The sequence below is a fragment of the Sebastes umbrosus genome, chromosome 15, assembly GCF_015220745.1.
Source record: "Sebastes umbrosus isolate fSebUmb1 chromosome 15, fSebUmb1.pri, whole genome shotgun sequence".
Classification (NCBI taxonomy): domain Eukaryota; kingdom Metazoa; phylum Chordata; class Actinopteri; order Perciformes; family Sebastidae; genus Sebastes; species Sebastes umbrosus.
The window spans coordinates 30,857,823-30,879,209 of NC_051283.1; the positions used below are offsets into that span (position 1 = coordinate 30,857,823).

General features: G+C 43.3%; 1 protein-coding gene across 7 annotated transcripts in view; it reads right to left on the reverse strand.

Annotated features, from left to right (window-relative positions):
- rxrba (retinoid x receptor, beta a) overlaps nt 1–19,247 on the reverse strand; it is a 32,956-nt gene extending 13,709 nt beyond the window's left edge. The window contains exons 1-9 of one of the 7 annotated variants that reach the window (XM_037794656.1): nt 19,110–19,243; nt 15,783–15,931; nt 13,396–13,631; nt 10,885–11,038; nt 10,531–10,710; nt 8,098–8,118; nt 4,504–4,664; nt 4,176–4,305; nt 2,935–3,067 (exon numbers count right to left, since the gene is read on the reverse strand). In XM_037794656.1, the coding sequence (XP_037650584.1) occupies nt 2,935–3,067; nt 4,176–4,305; nt 4,504–4,664; nt 8,098–8,118; nt 10,531–10,710; nt 10,885–11,038; nt 13,396–13,631; nt 15,783–15,798 (1,031 nt within the window). In that variant the 5' untranslated portion in view covers nt 15,799–15,931; nt 19,110–19,243. Of the gene's footprint in view, nt 1–2,934; nt 3,068–4,175; nt 4,306–4,503; nt 4,665–8,097; nt 8,119–10,530; nt 10,711–10,884; nt 11,039–13,395; nt 13,632–15,782; nt 15,932–18,830; nt 18,978–19,109 lie in introns of those variants that run through there. The other 6 variants (XM_037794662.1, XM_037794660.1, XM_037794659.1 and 3 more) reach the window with 6 other exon arrangements.
- Nucleotides 19,248–21,387: the final 2,140 nt, after the last annotated feature.

Below are 21,387 nucleotides of genomic sequence, written 5' to 3' on the forward strand. Positions count from 1 at the left end.
TTGGTACCGAAGTATTGGTTCTCGTGACATCCCTACTTTCAATAATGAAAAACCATTAGTTTTAGACTACAAAAAGGAAAACTAAACGACTGATCTCACTTGGTCTATAAGCAAGTTTCACTTAACTGAGGCTATTGTGTGAAACGGCTCAAAGTGCAAAATACAGCATTTAACAAAACAAATGAACAACACACAAACCAACAAAACAGAATCACAGAAATCAACAACGTTCAGAAGACACAATAAAAGAAAAGAGAGGTGCGTGCCATCTTTGTCATTCTTATCGACTGCTACAACGCCACTCAAATAAAAAGAGACAAAAGGGCAAGGTGTGCTCGGCTTTTTCTGAGTGCATCTGTTGCACGTTGTCCCCCCCCTCCCAGAATGACAAAGGTAACAGGTACCTACCCTTTCCAGTATGTTGAGTTTTCTGAAATTTTGTGTTCTCTTTTGTCAATTTATGATATGAATTTTTTCTTCTGTTGTGTAGTTGTGTTTTCTGCAAAAGCTGCTTTTTAAAAAATATGTTTGTTGTTTTGTTGCTGCACTTCAGGGTCTACCAAATAACACGTTTATCTCAAGTAATGCACTACAAAGAAATGACATTCTGATATTATATTATTCACATCCTCTTTGATCAAATGATTCAGTAGCTTCAAACAGATGCCGATGCAAAGCTGAAACAAAAGGCTGCTGCTAGAAGAGAGCAGTGAGCTATGAGAAAATTAATAAGTACCAGAAGAAAATCATTCAGCTGCTTTGCAATAAGCCCGCTTAGCTTTCTGTAAACATGAATGGATTTCTGGGCAATCCTTTATAACAATGCAATGACTGTGTAATTAACAGTGAATTGACATGTTGTGATGTAGTTGGGGGTTTTACATGAAAGTCATGGAGATCTGGAGTGTGGCAGGTGATGAAATAATGAACAGAAGAAGAATTCAAATTCATCTTTAACTTTGTTTATTGTGTGTTTTGTCTCTTTATTGGTCAAATTTATTACACTTAAAATACAAATGTAGGTAGATGGAGAGATAAGAGGCTGTAACCATTCTATATGTATGTGTGTAAATACACTCACCGACCACTTTATTAGGCACACCTGTTCAATTGCTTGTTAACACAAATAGCTAATCAGCCAATCACATGGCAGCAACTCAATGCATTACGTCATCTAGACGTGGTGAAGACGACTTGCTGAAGTTCAAACCGAGCATCAGAATGGGGAAGAAAGGGGATTTAAGTGACTTTGACCGTGGCATGGTTGTTGGTGCCAGACGGGCTGGTCTGAGTATTTCAAAAACTGCTGATCTACTGGGATTTTCACGCACAACCATCTCTAGGGTTTACAGAGAATGGTCCCAACAAGAGAACAGATCCAGTGAGCGGCAGTTGTGTGGACGAAAATGCCTTGTTGATGTCAGAGGTCAGAGGAGAATGGGCAGAGTGGTTGGAGATGATAGAAAGGCAACAGTAACTCAAATAACCACTCGTTACAACCAAGGTATGCAGAATACCATCTCTGAACGCACAACACGTCCAACCTTGAAGCAGATGAAGACCACCCGTACTAGAAAGGTGTACCTAATAAATGGTTCGGTGAGTGTATATACACAGTATATGAAGTTTACTGTCAGTGAGAGCAAGACACACGGCAGGTCTGAGCCACGAAGACGCCGCTCCACACCCCCGTCTGCTCAGCTGTAGTGCGCCCTCTGCCAGTGCTGAGAGTATCGTAACCATAGCGACGGACTACATTTCCCATCATTCCTGCCTAGTCATGAGTGCTGGACTGAGTAGTTTGTTAAGTTTGCTGTTACTTTCTGTTTGTGTTTGTAATATAATGTGTTTGTTCAGAACATGGGAGTTTATTTTTATGTTGGTAGCTGCTTAATAGAATATAATTAAATGGGCTGACTGATAACTCGGTTGGGCTCTATTTAAGAGGCGCAGTTTTATCGTCTATGCCGGTATACAAGAATAAAAGCGGTAACTTCCTTCTAACTCCGCACCGACTCAAATGAAGCAAATATATCGATTCAGGCGTTACATTTTTTTTTTACAAAATCATAACAAATAAAATCCTGATACATAGATGAATTGATTTTTTCCCCCACCCCTAACATAAAGACCGGCAGTGAATGCCTTTTGCCTACTAATTACAGATGATGACCACGGTCAGTGAAGATGTAATTATTTTAACAAGTCTTTATGTCAAGATGAGATCATAAAACAATTATTCCTTGGTCAGCAGAAAAGAAAATGTAACACCAAAATATATACCCACGGCCTCTACAACGTCCTGCACAATAATGTGATGTAATTATTATTAACATGAATGTATTTTAAGGGACGGTCTGATTATATATTCACGTGTTAGTATTGTACAGCCATTATCTGGTTATCATATAAAAGGTGCTCTGCCACTGACTGACTGCGTGTGTGCGCGCATGCATGTCTCTGGGTAAGCATTAGTCACCAGGCTCCCTGGCATGCGCTGTCCCCCTACAGGCAGTACTACAGAAGCACAGTCTCTCAGCCAATCACAGCCAACGCAGAACACAGCAGCTGCAGCCAACCAAAGGTGAGGACACAGTATCCTAAACTCTTACCCCTGTCACTAATTCATGTAGATAAATAAAGTGTTCTTTCTTTCTTCCTCTAGCTCTCTGGACTAATGTGGATTCACCAGGTGAATTCAAGAGGGCACTGTGGATTTGACCTGGCGTCTCAGGGTCCATCTATTTTAGGCTAAAAGTAGGCGGTCCTAATACTATGTAGGAGCGGATCTTTTCTAAGTGTAGTAGAAAGGAATGCTGGCATGTCCTCTCCAGTTGGGTCACCCACCTGAACTTCTGAATGCTGGGGGGAGTCACTGATGTGGTAAGTCTGTCAGAGTGATACTGTTTGTGCATATATGTATCTGTGTATTACCTGTCAAAGATGGCTCCGACACCGGCACTGTGAGCGCTGTTCCTGTGGACGTGCAGGCCGGTGGCCAATAGAATCCCGTCCTTCACGGAGATGGAGCGATGGGAGAACGATGCGATCAGGAGTTCATTCCAGCCTGTTGAAGAGTCAGTGTCTCAATATTTCTAGTAGGGATGCACTGATACAAGTACAAGTACTTACATTTGGGTACTCGCCGATACCGAGTACCGATACGAGTACTTCTCTGTGCGAAAAGACCCTCGTTAACAGCCAGCTGGAGGGTGTGAGCGACACACGGCAGGCTGGGGAGTCCCGCATACGAGGCGGTGCGCCGCGACCGGCTCTAGGTCGGCTTGGAAAGGCTCGGGGCGAAGGTGCTTCCCGGGGCCGTGGCCAAAGTGTCACCGGGGCAGTACTTAGTCCTTAGTGTCCCCAACCGCGTCGTGCCCCCAGGGCGGGGCTCGGCCCATGTAAAAAGCGCCAGGGGTCTGTGGCGTTGTCGGCAACCCACTCGACCCGTCTTGAAACACAAACCAAGGAGTCTAACGCCAGCGCGCGAGTCAGAGGGTGCAATCAAAACCCCGTGGCACAATGAAAGGGAGGGCTGGCGCGCGCCGGCTGAGGTGAGATCCCAGCCCCGCGGGGTCGGACACACCATCGGGGAGGTGGAGTGTGAGCACGTGCGATAGGACCCGAAAGATGCTGACGAGAGGTTAACGTCACGCTGCCGTAAAGTGGTATCGGAGCTGTTGTATCAGAGCCGTTTTGCGAGTACGAGTACATGAGCACAGTATTGGACCCGATACCTGATACTGGTATCGGTATCAGTGCATCCCTAATTTCTAGTGAATTAAAAGTCCGTTGTGATGTTTCACATTTCCTAATACCTAATTCTTGATTCTTGAGGTGTTTAAAACTATACTTTGTGGTGTAAAAGAAATTGAATTTGCGTCTCATGTCTAGCAGTGTCTAATGTTTTGTGCACCAAAATGAACATACATAACAGAGACCAAATGCTGTATTGGGAGTTTTATGATGGTGTTACAGTAGAATATGATGGAGCAGCACTAAACCGTGATCCGATCACTGAGGACGCATGTTAATACCAGGTCTGAACAGGGTCAAAGAAGGCACGGGTTCGATATATGGGGACAAGGCAGTGGCCATAACTAAGAACTGTAGGAGACAACCTCTCAGCAGAATCACTACTATCATTCATTAAACCTTCTTGAGGTCACACTTACCTGCACGTAGTAGGATGACCTGGTCGTCCAGGGCCAGCTCAGAGAAGTGAGGGATCCTCTTAGCCCACTCCACCAGGGTGAAGAGCTGCTTGTCTGCTGCCTGACAGATGTTGGTGACTGGATCGTTGGGCTGAAGAAAGCAGATTTAGAGATTGGTAACTATTTCATCAAACAACGAGACACCGTGTTATTCAAACCAAATACACCTGCAGTCTTTGAACAAATAAAAGCATGATTATATACTTGAATAAAGTAAAAATAAACATCTATAAGCTGACAATCATCTCATGTAGCATGTTACGTAAGGGAACACAGTTTGACTACTCACAGAGCTGCCATCTGAACTCCCATCTGCATGAAGCTCTGTCTTCTGCTCCACGGCCACCTCCGCTTCTAAAATCTTCTCCACTGGCATCTCCTCGTTCACCGCACTGGTCGACTCCACCTCGCCCTCTCGTTCCTTGTTCCTCTGCCGTTCGTCTTGGACAGCTGCAGGACGGGGAGGATTGGGGTGGACAGAGAAGAGCACAGAAGAAAACAATGAAGGTCAAGAAAGGGGAGGATGAGAGAAAAGAGTATAGGAAGAGCAGAAAGGAGTAAATGTGTGTGGGAAGGATGGGTGAAAGGAGGTTCATATGAAACGGAGAAGCAGGAAAGGTAATGGACAAGGATAGAGAAGCAAAAGGCTTGGGCAGGCAGAACATAGGACATAATTAAAGACAAGGGCACAGCAAAAGAATGAGAGCGAAAGGCAGTGGAAGAGGGAATGACGAGTGGGAAGGATAAAGTGAGAGATTGGAGATTAACAGAAAATGTGTTGACAATGAAGAGGAGGAATGAGGGAGAAAGATTGATGCAGGAAGTGGTCGGAATACAAAAAGAACAGGGAAAAGTAAAAGAGCAAAATTAACAAAATGTGCAAAACAGGGGAAAAGAATAGAGACAGATATGACGTACAATTCATGATAAACTCAAAAGTCTCTCATACTGTCTTTCACACTTCTCTCAGGCCCTCTACCGAGGCAGACATGGACCATATAAGACATTATTATTATTAACTAATTGTTATAAAGCAACAGCATTGAGAGAATTACAATGAATTGGAACATTGGTAATCTGAAAGTCGTCGTTTTGCCCAGATTCACTTTCAGGAAATGATTATTTTTTTTCTCAAAACAAATCCAGGTTTCTCCTAATAACCCTTCCCCGATTAAGTAAACAAAGTTTCTTGTTTTCATGAAGTTCAAGAAATCAGGTTACTGCAGAAAAGGCGGCAGCTATCAGGTTGAAGTGAATGTCAATCCAATGAATACAACTCCCTTCCCCCCCTTCGTGAGGTTCTATAGAAGCTGTCCTGTAACAACATATGGATGGAGTGTTTGATCCTCCTCAGATGAACAGTAGGGGACCAAATATAACTGGACAAGTCATCATATTTAATATTTTGCAAGCAAACGCACACATCAGTAGACAGAGACTGAGGTTATGTGTTGGTGGGTGAAGAACATCCCACCGTTAGGTTGTTTTGGTTGTATGTTTAAGATCACGTCTCGCTCTACTGCCCTAAAAGTGGGATGTGAATAAAAGAAATAATGCTAAGGCCCTGTTCAGACCTGGTATTAACATAGATCCTGATGGTACGTGTCCACCGGGGTGTTTTTTATGGCGAGGGGACACGCCGCTTCCCAGCATTGGACGCTTGGTGGGCCGCCACTAGACACTCGGCTCCTGATTGGACGAACGCTTTCCCTCCGTGGGCTGCTGCTCCCAGCTTTCAAACCAACATGGCGGCTCGTTTGGAAACTGTCTTCTCTTCTATCACGAAAATAGTTCACCGAAATGTGTTTCTGAAAACATCTGAGGCGAGAAATAATCCTGCAGTTGCTGAATCTGTCTTTATTTTGGATCGACAACATTTAGTTTAACAGATTCTCGGGAGTTTGGAGAGGCGGCGAGTCGTGTCGGACGCCCGTGGTTTGCATAAAGTAGACGAGACCTCAACTTTATGCAAATGAGGAACGGCTGTCGTGACGCTCCTTGTCTCGAATCGCGCCGCCACGCTACCAGAATGCATTGCGCGGCTGCTTACATAGACAATGAATGGGAAGCGTGGAAAGGACGGAGCCTGTGGACACGTACCATCAGTGATCGGATCACAAGTGGACAGCTTTAAGTACAGGTGTGAACGCACATTGAGGACGCATTGAGATCGGATCTTTCAGACCACATTCAGAGGTGGTCTGGGACACATTTTTATATCAGTGTGTACGCCAATGCGTCCTGGCCACATTAAGAACCGCCTACTCAACTGACGTCCTTCTGAGATCCGCGGGATCACCGCGCCCCTCAGGTGAATATATAGGCAGACGGGAGCGCTTGTCTGCCTCACGACACGGAAACGGCTTCTGTGCTCTACTGTATTCTAAATATATCTTATCTATACTATCAGACGAGGCAAAGGAAGCGCATTATTATCATATTGTCGGACATGTGTTGGTGTTTTTCTTCCGATGCTTTGCACGAAGCTGACACCTGCCCGCCCTCATCCCGTCTCTCTGAAGCTCTGTACTCTGCTGTTGTCTGGCGGTGGCAGCGGTGGCAGCGGTGCCGTCGGCACGGAGGTCAACAACCTTTTATTTTGATGTTAATACAATGTACTCAAATTCACAAATCTGTAGGATATTACTACTGACGTTCATGTTAATATCACGTCACAACGTCTGCTGTATCAGCCGTGTGTTTACTACGTGTGAAGTGAGATGGGATCACAAGTGGTCACTGGAGACGCGTTCTAATGCCAGGTGTGAACAGACGTATTTAGAGCTGTCCACTTGTGATCGGATCACTCATGTTAATGCCAGGTCTGAACAGGGCCTTAAGAGTCCTACCCTGTTCACCAAATACAAATGTGAACACCTGAAGAGCTCCAAGCTGATTAGTTGCGAAATACAACAGAGAATGTTAATGTCAAAATACATATTATAAATGACCCTGTATCAACCAACAGTCTCATGAAATCCACATTTTATCAGAGAGGTTTGTAAATTAATTTGTTAGGTTTATTGTTTTGGTCATTTCTTGAATAGCAGCAATTTGAGCAGAAGCAGTAATTGTAAGTGATGTAAAGCATCGTTTCATTTATGATTCAAATACACTATTATCCTGGGTTGTGCTGCGGAAACCACACATCGATTGTTTAAAGCCTTTGTTAAGAAAAAAACAACCATATTTTGTATTTTTTGATGAATTAATTATGAATTAATTATGAATTATAAACGCGTCTGTCAACAGATTAAAGAAGTTGGTTTAAGTTTGAATCCTATTGTGCACTTAATGTCAAGCAAAGCATTTTAATCTACTTACTATCACCATCAATCTGCATCGGTCACTGTGTCTGTATTTGATACAGAAAAAGAAAAGGCGTGCCAGTGGCCACACATTTTGAGAGTTGGGTTTGTGAAGGAAAAGCTGCCACATAGTGGAAGCCAAGATTGCTTAAAAAGCTCTGGGTGGGAAATTAAGTGAACATCTATCCTTCCTCTACAAGCATCAAAGTATAAATCCATGTTCCTGAACAGAACTGCTCTGTGGCTGACTGTAGGAACTGTGACCTTTGTGGGCAGCACCAGGTGGGAATAAGCAACCAGTAGCATCACATTAAAGTAGGATGATGGTTAAACGGAGTGTGCTGACTCAGCAAACTTTCCCTGGATCTATAAACGTTTAAAAAAAAAAACATGGGGAAGTGCTTCAAGGCTGGCACCGGTCCACCTCTGAGCACTGACAACCAACTATGGAAAAAAAAACATTCTAAACTAGCTCCTTCTCAGAGATATAGAGATGCAATGTCATATCTCTCTCTGCTTCTCGCTCACTCATACAGACACAGGCACACACACCCCTCCCTCCCTCTTCTCCTTACATCTGTCGTTCATCTTGGCCACTACAGAAGGAGGGAGGGGGGGGAGAGAGAGAACGAGAGGAAACAAAAAAGAGGAAGAGAGGGGGAAAGGGGGTTAGTGTTTACAAGGCTTACCCACCCCCATCTCCCTCTCTACCACTCTGTACTCGTTCTTTCTATCCCCTGTTGTACAAACATCACTGAAGCTCTCTTGGTTCAAATGCACAAGAAAAAAATATCAACATTGATACTCTAATTTAATGATGACTAGGATTCATAGATTAGGTTTACAGTAAGATCTCATTTAAGGTTATGGGTGAGGTTAAGAAGTTAGGCTCAGGATTTGCAGGTTGAGGCGGTGAAGTATCCTCCACAGGAAGCCTTGATCATCTGTGTTAACTTACACGCCTACAGTGATCATTATAACAACAGTGACCACACATCTCAGCAACGTATCAAACATGAACTGAGTTAGGACAAAACTACAATAGAAGTAGCATCTTAATGTGTAGGGATGCACCGATACGGACTCAAATAGCTGGATCGTATATCGTGACAATGGGGCCGATCTAGTAAATTGAATTCTACGTTTATATACTATAAACATTATACTGCAATTTTTAATTCCTGTTTAAGTTTTGACCATTTGTTTTGCTGCATTAAAAAGATTTACAGATGAAATGTTATTCATGTTGATGATGAGTTGTTGGTGTACGATTTATTATTTTAAAAATATATAACAATTCACTAAATTTACGTTATCTATGTATTTATTTGTTACATTTTGTTTTACAAAGTTAGGAAAGCGATGTTTAAGTCAAGCCTGATGTTGGCTTACACATAAAGAAAATGATCCCAGTCACTTCCACACAGTGAAGCAAACATCTTATTAATTAAACACTCAGTACCAGATCGGTACTTGGTGTCGGCCGATACCCAAAGCCCAGGTATCACTATCGGTATCGAGACTGAAAAAGTCGGATCGGTGCATCCCTGGTAATGTGCTGGGGGATTCAGTCTTAATACGATTATCTAATATGAGAAAGCAGAGTACACGGTAGAGTTAGCTCAACCTAAAGATGCTTGGCAGCACATCCTCTCAGACTGACTGGCTTGAAATGGATCTAACATTATTTTCAGTGTTAACACGCTGCATATAAATCAGCTGCAGTTTATGAATGTGTCTGCTTCCTATTTAATATAAAGCACTTTGAGCATTACATGAATAACAATGAGCTATATCAGTTCATCGGCATTATCACTGTCACCAATGTCAGAATGATATACTATGAAGTTTTGGACTGGTGAACTCAGGTTTCGTCTTTTCTCTAAACTCAGGCTTCATGGGATGTATTCACCGGTGACTGACGGCCACCTGAAGACAAACACCTGGTAAATATGGCATAGTTGCGTGATACTTCCAGGCCATTAGTTGAAAAGTACGGCCGAAACACAGCATTATTTTTAAAGTATTTTTTGGACTCCTCATGGTTTATGGTTTTACAACACTGAATCTGTCACCCTGCTCATCAGACCTGCCTGTCCCCCGACTTCTCCAGCGCCCCTCATCCCTTCACCATTTATTACAATAAATCCACCTGACTTTCAACCAACACCCAGCGGTGTCTGTGTCTGCTTCTGGGATTCAAAAAAACAACAGCCTTAACAGAATTACTGTGGATATAAGGAAGAGTTTTGATACCCGATCAACAGCAAAAAGACTCTAAAACGTCATAGTGAAAGCATGAAAAAAGAACGCAAAGGGGCAGAGAATACCATTTAGGGTCTATAAAAGTGACTGACGTTCAATGGATTACAGAACACTGAAGGCTGCAAAGGATGCACCTGTTGTGTCCCCCAGTTTTTGGGGCAAAAGAACACTGCCACTTCTCAAACCCATCTGGAAGGGCCTTTGGAAAAGGAGACCCTTAGTGATATGTTCAGCATTGAAATGTTGAGTTTGAACGAGGCAGCCCACGAGCCGGGAAACAGTCGGTATGCTTGTTGGAGCTTGTCACCCCCAAAGTGAAGCTTTTATTTTCCCACAGTCCCACTGACCACATACTGTATGCTATCGTTAAAGGAAACTAATTTGTTCCAGCTCCAGAGACCCGATCAATCAACATCATCACTGCAGCATCATCATCCCCAACTACTGTTGGAGACTCTTGAACCAGATTTGGAGTGGACAACTCATAACATGATCAAGTATATCTCTAACAAACACACCACAGCAGAGCTTTCTATCAGCTAAATAGTCATCCTTAAATCATTTATCAACCTCTTAAAACCAAAATGAAATCATCATGCATGTAGAAAATGCCCCACTTTGTGCATTTAGACCTAAATGGTGTGTGCTGGGAGGTGAAATGGCCTCATTTGTTGGGGTCATGAGCAGAAGGGGCTGAGAAGCAGCCATGTACAGGGTGTGCTGAAGTGCCCCTGCTTGCTCACCTTCTCTCTTCATGCCCATGGCCAGGCACTTCTGGTAGCGGCAGTACTGGCAGCGGTTCCTCTGTCTCTTATCCACCAAACAGTCTTTACTGTCCCGACAGGTGTAGGTCAAGTCTTTGCGCACAGTGCGCTTGAAGAAGCCTTTACAGCCCTCACAGCTGTAGACGCCGTAGTGCTTACCTGGAGGGCGTGGGAAGGAGGGAGGAAAAGAGCCAAAGAAGTAAGACAAGAGAGATGACAATTTGTTTCTAGACTGAACTATTAGAGGATCTCAGGGCCTCTAAATGGTTTTACACTGTTCGGCCCCAACAAGGCACAGAAAATAAGAGTTGTATTTAAGGTGTCTATAGTCACCCGAAGATCTGTCTCCGCAGATGGCACAAAGGCGTTTCTGGGAAAGCATCGGCCCTGGGCTGTGGGGCGACATCTGCTTCAAGCCCAACGGAGGTTTCACATCATCGGAGCTGCTCACTGCATGGAGCCCTGACATGGACACTGTTGAGTTGATCTGAGAGAACGACAGAAGAGAAGGTGAACACAGTGACGACTAGGAGGTTTGCTTTTAGAGGAATTTCATAATTCTCCCTATACTTCTGTAGGAACGTAAAGGCCATGTTTAAAGCTGCAGTGGGGAGAAATGGAGCAAATACGATTTAAAAAGTTATTTTTATAAAACGGTCGCTATATCCTGACAGGCATGAGATAGGTCATCTGAAAAAAAAGCATGTGTCTCTGTGTCCTCTGGTGCTCCTAATGGCATCTGCAAGGTTTCATAGACCGGAGGAAAACAAGCAGTCAGAGCTGATCTGGAGTCTGCTGTCCAACTGGACGAAAACTGCTTTGGGCAATCAACCCTCAGTCATCGGGGCTTTAGCGAAGGCAACAACAACATCTAAACGTGACAGTCAACGGTGGCGAGACTGTACGACGGCAGTCAGCAGGTACGTTGTAAAAGAAATGGTTTCTATCCATACAGTTGAAAAAGCCAGTTTCAAGGAAATGGTGAATACATTAGATCACCAATATGACTTAACAAGCTGCAGATATTTCAGCAGACAGCAAGATTTCCATCAGTGTAAGTTGTAGTTGCAAGCCTGGTGGCCCGCCGGGACTGTAAGTTGACTCCCCGCCGGGCCTAGTCATCAGGGATTTATGTTCTTTTAAGGAATACGTCAGTGCGTGGGTTGTGTGCTTAACATTAGCGAGTGTTATCTATACATATTGGGACGACAAACGCTACAAACTGAAAGTGAAAGTGTCAAGATGATGGCTGATTTGGCAATATTTGGGATTTAAACCCAATGCTGTACGGGAACCCCAACACTAATGAGGCAATCGCCGTTTGGAGGACGGAGCGGTCACAGCCAGTGTATGTGGCGCAGCGGCGCCAAGGTGAAACTCGCGGCACCGCAGCGAACAGTCGACCGGAGGGGCCAGACACACAGCCATCCAACGTTAAAGATCAAACTAAGTACTCTACAGATATTAAGCATCATCTTTTCTAGTAAAATGTCCGGTGTAATCAGTAACACTGGTGTTATCACACGTTTATTAACTGGTGGGACCGTGACATCCCCAGACCACACAAAACAACATCACAGTGAGAGGCAAGCACGTAGCACTTATTTTTTCTATTTTTCTCAAAGCCCTGCCTCAACGCTTACATCTGACAAACTGTAAGAGCAGAGAGGATAAGACAAGGTCTTAAGAACAAAGCTCATGACATCTACCATGTAAACATCAAGGCAAACAGACAGAGTGGGAGCAAAGCCAAAGATCTCTAGCAAAATTGTTATGGCCCCATGGCAAAAAAAGACATCAACATCAACATACACTCACCGGCCACTTTATTAGGCACACCTGTTCAATTGCTTGTTAACACAAATAGCTAATCAGCCAATCACATGGCAGCAACTCAATGCATTACGTCATCTAGACGTGGTGAAGACGACTCGCTGAAGTTCAAACCGAGCATCAGAATGGGGAAAAAAGGGGATTTAAGTGACTTTGAACGTGGCATGGTTGTTGGTGCCAGACGGGCTGGTCTGAGTATTTCAAAAACTGCTGATCTACTGGGATTTTCACGCACAACCATCTCTAGGGTTTAAAGAGAATGGTCCCAACAAGAGAACATATCCAGTGAGCGGGGGTTGTGTGGACGGAAATGCCCTGTTGATGTCAGAGGTCAGAGGAGAATGGGCAGAGTGGTTGGAGATGATAGAAAGGCAACAGTAACTCAAATAACCACTCGTTACAACCAAGGTATGCAGAATACCATGTCTGAACGCACAACACGTCCAACACGTCCAACCTTGAAGCAGATGGGCTACAGCAGCAGAAGACCACCCGGTACTAGCAAGGTGTACCTAATAAAGTGGCCGGTGAGTGTACATCAACAACTCTGTGATGAAAAATAAAAGTGTGATTTTTTGATATTTTATTGTATAAAGCAGGACTTGAATTAACTGTCACTTTGGTTGTGGAGAGCAACAATCAAGACAATCTTAGATATTGTCAAAAACCCAACTTAAATATGTCATGACTTTGTATTAGCCTGATATATTTCAAGGTGTTCATTTCTACTTTCCACTGCAACTGAAATGATGTTTTAAACATTGGCCTGTACGAGTGCTAATGCACATTTCTAGATGTTCTTGAACTGTATATGTTCTTTGGCCTAAAATTATTTAAAAATAAGCAAACTCTTATTCCCACTGTAAATCCTCCACAGAGGCTGAATCTTGAAACTGGACTAAAACACTGAAAACAAAGGAAAATCTGAGCTGTGATAGAACATGAAGACAACTACATGGACAGGAACGTATGTTCAAATGATATCCCTAAAGTACAACAGTCCTCCCTTACCTGCGGGCTGCTGATGGGGCCGTAGCCCACCGACGGCGTGCCAGGCAGGCAGGGCGAGCCCAGTGAAGAGCTGATGACGGAGAAGGGGGAGCCGATGCTACTGATGGGGCTGTTGACCCCACTGGTAGTGATGGGAGGCAGGGAGGTCATGGAAGCTGCAGCTGAGGGAACCAGCGGAGGCGAGCGCTGGCCCGATGGAGGGGAGGACACAGACGAACTGTCTGGGCTGCGGGAATCTGATGAGACACAGCAAGAAATAGAAAAGCAAATAGTTAATGTAATCATAAATAAAAAATAACGTGGTGCAAAATAGACTAAGCTTATTAATAGAGGTGATACAGGGATCATTTTAATATATTCTCAAACTAAAACACAAATATGGCAGTTCAGTTCCAGTAAAAATGTGCTTTGGTTTTAACATCTCAGAGTCTATAGTGCCTAATGACACTGGACAACTAAGGAAAGGGCAAGATGTGGTTGGTTTGGAGGAGTTCTTCTCTACATCTCTCAGGATTTATCATCAGTTTTCTCACAGCACCTGAGATGAGAGGCCTACGGGGTACTACGAAGCAGGATTTGGGGTTAGCGAGGTAACTTCAGGGTTAACCCTTCAGAGTTTTCAGTCCTACGAAGGTGGATCACTTCTTACCGGGGTAGATCGCCATGGTTACTGATGCTGAACAGCTAACCTGCTCCGGAGCAGGTTATGTTCCAGATAACAGATCAACTTGTATAAAAGCGATGCCTACTGACCAATCAGAGCTCAGTGTGCAGATCGTATGATAATATTACACAAAGACGAAGAACTAAAGGCAACACAGTTTAAATTGACAAATAGAGGAAGGACAACTGGCTGTATGCTGTGGATGCTTATCACTTTGAGCTATGTTTTTATATTTATTTTTTACTTGCATTTACGCATTCACACATCGACAATTTTTTTTTTTCTGCCAGCTGTCCTTCCTGCATTTGGCAGCTTCAACGGTGTTACTATTAGTCTGGATTATGTGTTTTAACTTCTTCGTATTTGTCTAATATTATCTTGGTTTGTAAAATGTGCCGCTCTGCAGTCAGTAGACTCGTCCATGTTTGTGATTGGTCAGATGCTGCAAACCCCGCCCCGTTCATGTGAACGCGCTCATACCCAGACTGAGAAACCCTGGGTTGATTTACCGAGTTGATAACCACCGTCGTATGAGCGCTCAGCGGGATCTCGTTTGTTAGGGTTAGTGAAGCCAGATAACGAGAAGATACCCTGGGTATGTTGGACTCGCTTCGTAGTACAGGTCTGAGGTGTACCTGAGATGTGTGTTTACTCTATCTGACTGGTCTGCAATCAAGAGGAAGAAATTCATTTCAGCTTCTAGAAGCCTTTCTTTGGCTCTGTGATCTGAATCCAGTGGAATTTTGGTGTGCTTTTATGATGCCAATTGTTTTATTTATTTATTTAGTTTATGCTGTGGTTTGTATTTGTGTTGGCTTTCTCCTGCAGCTGGCTGTGTGCTGCATTCTCACCGCTTCGGGCGCCGTACTTGGTTGTCGTCTGATCTAATCTATGTTTCTTGCCTCAAACACACCGGAAAGAAATCAACCAATCGTATGCTCACATAAATCACAGTGCTTGCACTATCACGTGAATACTTATCAAGTCAACAATCACTAGGAATTATGTTTTTAAATACTGAGGACATCTTTTTTTTTTTTTGCTCATTTTTAATTTGAGGTATTTTCCCTCACAAGTCTCCATTAATGTCTGACACTGTTACAACTCCAACTCTGTCACATATTTCAACAAGCACTCTGAATAAGCACTTATGTCAAGGTGCATAGTAAGATGTGTGGCTAATCTAGTTGAGTACAGCACCAACTGGTGTAGAAATAGAGGTTCACAACCTCCTGGCATTGCACTGATATATTGCTCTCATGTTACTGTGAGGTGTTTTAGATAAAGGTGAATAAACACCGGGCCTAACATTAAACTCTACACGTCCTTTAGACTAAAGCACATCAACCTTTTGGTAACAAACGTCATAGTAACACGGTATTAAAACACACTTTGCTTTATGGTGGGATGGTAATGTGGATGACTGACCCTGACTGACTCTGATGAAATGACTGTACACAGGAAGACATGGGGGTCTATGTAGGTCAGCTGTGCAAGCTGGAATATTTAATCATGCAAACAAGTGTTGGGTAGCTAAATCTTTGTTTCACCATAACCCATATTTCATAAACCTGCATTAACAACATGCATGATAACAAAGTGTTCTATCATTTGTACAGTTGCAGATAATACCAACATTAGTTTACAGATGCAATTTGTTTTGCTCGACATTTATGTTATTTCATTGCTGATAACAAAAATCAGTGCAAGTTCTTTTGCTCACCTCTGCTGTCGCCCATGATGGTGGCTGGGCTACAGGGACCGGCTGGCGGTGACACGCCGACGTGGGTCCGTCTCAAACGGCCCGCTATCAAACTCTAGACCGCGGACTGAGGCCCGGGCCGGAGTTGTTTTGGGAAACCAAAAACGGGTCTGAGATTCCAACATGAGAGAGAGAGAGAGAGAGACAGAGAGAGACAGAGAGACATAGAGAGAGAGAGAAAGAGAGAGAAAGAGAGAGAGAGAGAGAGAGAGAGAGAGAGAGAGAGAGAGAGAGAGAGAGAGAGAGAGAGAGAGAGAGAGAGAGAGAGAGAGAGAGAGAGAGAGAGAGAGAGAGAGAGAGAGAGAGTGAGAGAGCTCCGCATCAGATCATGATGTGGCACAGTCACAGAATGCGCGTTTAATAAACAACTGTAAACACAAATAACGGAATATCCCTCAGTCTGCTGCAGGTTACCAGCTGTATGCATGCTCAGAACAGCAAAGCAAGCGACAGAAAAGCAAATAAAAAAAAATGATGTGGTGCAAAATAGACTAAGCTTATTAATAGAGGTGATACAGGGATCATTTTAATATATTCTCATACTAAAACACAAATATGGCAGTTCAATTATCAACCAAATACCTGCTAATAATAATAATAATAATAATGGGCTGGCATTAAAGCTGATATCCAACCAATTACAAATATATTGATCTATCCCTAGTTAAACAACGATTTCAACAAATACTAAGCAGCCTTGCAGTTTGCAACTGTATGTTTTATTTTGTATCAAGAGATCCAAGCATTCCAGTAAAATGTGCTTTGCTTTTAACATCTCAGAGTCTATAGTGCCTGATGACACTGGAACACTGAGGAAAGGGCAAGATTGGGTTGCTTTATGAGCTGTCTGTTGCAGAGTTAGGAGCTGTCTGCATGCTTATCAATAGATAAGTCTATTGCAGGGTTATGAGCAGTCTGCATGCTTATCAATAGATATAAGATATATGTCTGCATGCTTATCAATAGATACATCTGCATGCTTATCAATAGATAAGTCTATTGCAGGGTTATGAGCAGTCTGCATGCTTATCAATAGATATAAGATATATGTCTGCATGCTTATCAATAGATATAAGATATCTGTCTGCATGCTTATCAATAGATATAAGATATCTGTCTGCATGCTTATCAATAGATATGATATCTGTCTGCATGCTTATCAATAGATAACAGATATGTCTGCATGCTTATCAATAGATATAAGATATATGTCTGCATGCTTATCAATAGATATATGTCTGCATGCTTATCAATAGATAACAGATATATGTCTGCATGCTTATCAATAGATAACAGATATATGTCTGCATGCTTATCAATAGATAGAAGATGTATGTCTGCATGCTTATCAATAGATATATGTCTGCATGCTTATCAATAGATATATGTCTGCATGCTTATCAATAGATAACAGATATATGTCTGCATGCTTATCAATAGATATAAAACGCTATTTGATGCATTTTTTTTGCATTTGATTTTCAAGGGGTTTGCAAAGTATTCAGCTGCTAAACTGATGCCTGACCAAATACACAGGGTTATGAAATAAATAAGAATATATTAATACCAAACACTGACTACGTTAGGATCAATGCAGTGAAGAAAACATCCCATTATTCCAGCATATAGATGGAGCCCAGACAACAAACCAGCGCTTCTAGCAGGCTAAACTCGTCAACCAAGGCCTGTGGAAGGAGGCTGGGACACGTGTCTTTGGTACATGGGGATACAACGCATGCGCAGTGTAACTCAAGCTGCAGGGCTGCGTTCGAAAAGTAAAATAACTACGTCCTAACGTCTTTTCCTAACCACTTCTCCTTGACCTCAATGGAAAAAGTCATGAGGTCAAGGAAAGGTGAGAAGGAAAATTCAGAAGGATTTAAGAAAAGACAACCTTTGTGTTCAGAAAATCCGACTGCTCTTTCTCTAGACTGCAGCTGAAATATACAAAGGAATATATGATATATATTGAGTTAATTGTTGGAGATATGTTGAAAGTGTAGGATCATATACTTCTTCCCAACTTCTTTTCGGACATGTGATATGTATTTATGTTGATTATTTGTTAATTGATTGTTTACTGTTCATTTTATGTTATTCTTGTTTTGTTTGTTACTTGTTACATAGTTTTAAATAGTTAAAAATAAAATGAAACTAAATGGTTGTCACTGTCCACTCATGTTAAACATGAATCCCAATTAGTATATGACTGCTGTATGATAATAATATGCAAGATAAGCATATCATTTGTTATTATGAACGGCCGAATGGTGCGTCGCTTTAAAGGGACTGTTTGTAACTTTTTACACGTATAAATCTACCGGGTCGGTTTCCAATGCGCGCTCGCATGTGCACGCTCGCGTGTGGCTACGCTGTTCAGACCGCTCCTCTGCCTGCTTGTCTTCACTCACACAACGCGCTCGTTCTCGCTCCGCTCTCACGTGCATGCTGCTCACTCCACACTGCAGAAGAGTTAGTTTAGCTCTGAGGATATCTAGTGAATGTACTGTGGACGTTTGTGCAGAAATAACTGCTGCAGCTCCTCCAGACCAACAGAGGTTTCCCGTGTCTTGTGAAGTGACGGGGCTCCGCAGAGAGAAACGTTATCGTCTCCGACCAAAACTCCGGCATCTCCCCCGTTCCCTCCGGCCGCGGTCTGGAGGCTGAGGCGGGAAAAGCCAACACTAGGATCAGCATTGATTCATGGAGAGACCTTGGTCTGGTCAGCTAACATTACTGCCAAGCAGCTGCAATATAGAGTGATATCGTGCTTTTAGCTGACGTGTGTCTCCTCACTGTGTTGAGCGATGCTCTATTCAAACGCAGCCCAGGTCAGATTCTACTGCGCATGTGCAATACACCCCGGAGACATGACGCGTTGATGACGCGTGTCCCTGCCTCCTTTCCAGAGGCCTTGTCGTCACTAGCTAGCTAGCGGCTAAATGTCCGTTGAGCTAACAGGCTAGTGTTAGCTTCCCTCCTGCAAACACGTTAAACTGTCATTAATACCTCAGCATGGTGTTTAACACGGTCATGATGATGAACGTTACGTGTTGGTGAAATGAGGCTCCGGCTGGTGTTAGATGGCAAAACAAGCCAGCTGACCTAGCTTCATGCTAACCTAGCTTCATGCTAACCTAGCTTCATGCTAACGCAGCGCAGCAGAGCAGACAGCCGATAACAGAGCAGCTCTAGAGCTGGTTGTTCCTCCTGAACCTCGTTCCTCTACTCATATCCTACCTACATGTAGTACAACACTCTGAGTGTAAATAAAGACGGATTACTGACTGTTTAACGGCTCAGCTTCTTCACATGAAACGATGTGTTGACCAGGTCTAAACGAGGGTCCGCTTCTCCCTCCGCTCTGCCTCGCAGGCAACTCTCCTTCTCCCTCCGCGCTGCCTCACAGGCAACCCTCCTTCTCCCTCCGCTCTGCCTCGCAGGCAACCCTCCTTCTCCCTCCGCTCTGCCTCGCAGGCAACCCTCTTTCTCCCTCCGCTCTGCCTCGCAGGCAACCCTCCTTCTCCCTCCGCTCTGCCTCGCAGGCAACCCTCCTTCTCCCTCCGCTCTGCCTCGCAGGCAACCCTCCCTCTTTCTTCCTCCGCTCTGCCTCACAGGCAACTCTCATTCTCCCTCCGCTCTGCCTCACAGGCAACCCTCCTTCTCCCTCCGCTCTGCCTCGCAGGCAACCCTCCTTCTCCCTCCGCTCTGCCTCGCAGGCAACCCTCTTTCTCCCTCCGCTCTGCCTCGCAGGCAACCCTCCTTCTCCCTCCGCTCTGCCTCGCAGGCAACCCTCCTAAACCCTCCGCTCTGCCTCGCAGGCAACCCTCCTTCTCCCTCCGCTCTGCCTCGCAGGCAACCCTCCCTCTTTCTTCCTCCGCTCTGCCTCACAGGCAACCCTCCTTCTCCCTCCGCTCTGCCTCACAGGCAACTCTCATTCTCCCTCCGCTCTGCCTCACAGGCAACCCTCCTTCTCCCTCCGCTCCGCCTCGCAGGCAACCCACCCTCCCTCTGTAAGGATGAACACATGATGATGATGGTGGTGGAGGATTTCACTTTTTACAATATGGGACCTTTAAATAAAGGTTAAATAAAGGTTAAATAAAGTAAAAAATCTACATTTTATTATTATTCTCTTCTTTTCTATTTGCACATTAATTGCACAAACATTTTTTCAATGCGTACTGATGTCTGGAAGAAGTGTGATCCTTTATAACTGCAAAGGCCACATATAGGATAGACATCAGATTTGCAATACAATGACAATAGCCAAATGGGTCTGTCTCTCCCCCCGCTTTGCCCTCCCTCCCCCTGTAAGGATGAACACATGATCATGGTGGAGGATTTGGCTTAGTGCTCTCGTAGTTGAACATTTGCCGTAGAATCCACTGAAAAAAACAACTGCAGCCCGACTTTCTTAAGACAGGAGAAAGGGGTTGTGTGGTCATGTTGCATCTCACATGTCAGTGAGGAGGATGGAGACGCATCCAGGGCAAGAGGTCAAGAGGTCAAGACAAGTTCAGCTATTCATTTGCTGGAAAGGTTATTGGAGGTCACTGGTGGACCTGCTGCAATGGAAAACAAACCAGTGCTGCAGTCCTGTATAAGTTATGATCTCTTCATCTTCTACTTGCACATTAATTACACAAACATGTTTCAATGCTTGCAGGAGCAGCAGACATGTACAGATGTCTGGAAGAAGCGTGATCCTTTATAACTGCAAAGGCCACATATAGGAAAGACATCAGATTTGCAATACAATGACATATGGGTTTATGTTAACGTCATTTGACAGGTCTCCATCGAAAAATACATTTTAATCTCAAGGGACTTCCTGGTTAATTAATAAAGGTCCCATATCGTGCTCATATTCAGGTTCATACTTGTATTTAGTGTTTCAACTAGAACATGTTTACATGCTGTAATATTTAAAAAAAAAACATTATTTTCCTCTTACTGTCTGCCTGAATATACCTGTATTCACCCTCTGTCTGAAACGCTCCGTTTTAGCTCATTTCAACTGAATTGCAATGGAATTACGTTGCTAGGCAACAGCTTGGTCCATGTTTACTTCCTGTCAGCTGATGTTATTCACATACACTGCAACAGGAAATAATCTGGGACACATTTAACTTATTTGTTTACATTTAAAACTTTGAAATGGTCTAAATATTGTATATTTGTGACATCACAAATGGACAGAAATCCTAACGGCTTGTTTCAAACGCACAATTTCTGAATACGGGCTGTGTGTATTTCTCCGTATATTGAGCGTTTTGATAGTTTAACAGTATTTATATAAAGCACTTAAACCTGCTCTATAATATATAAGACATGAAAATCTCACTTTTTACAATATGGGACCTTTAAATAAAGGTTAAATAAAGTAAAAAATAAATAAATCTACATTTTATTCACTGTTAATATAGATGTACAGTGTTTGGTCTCATATCCAGTAGAAATCAACCTAAACATTATTAATTAATTATAATATAATTATTATAATTATTATATTAATTTATATCCTCAGCATCCGCATTACAACAATTTTGGCAACATATATATA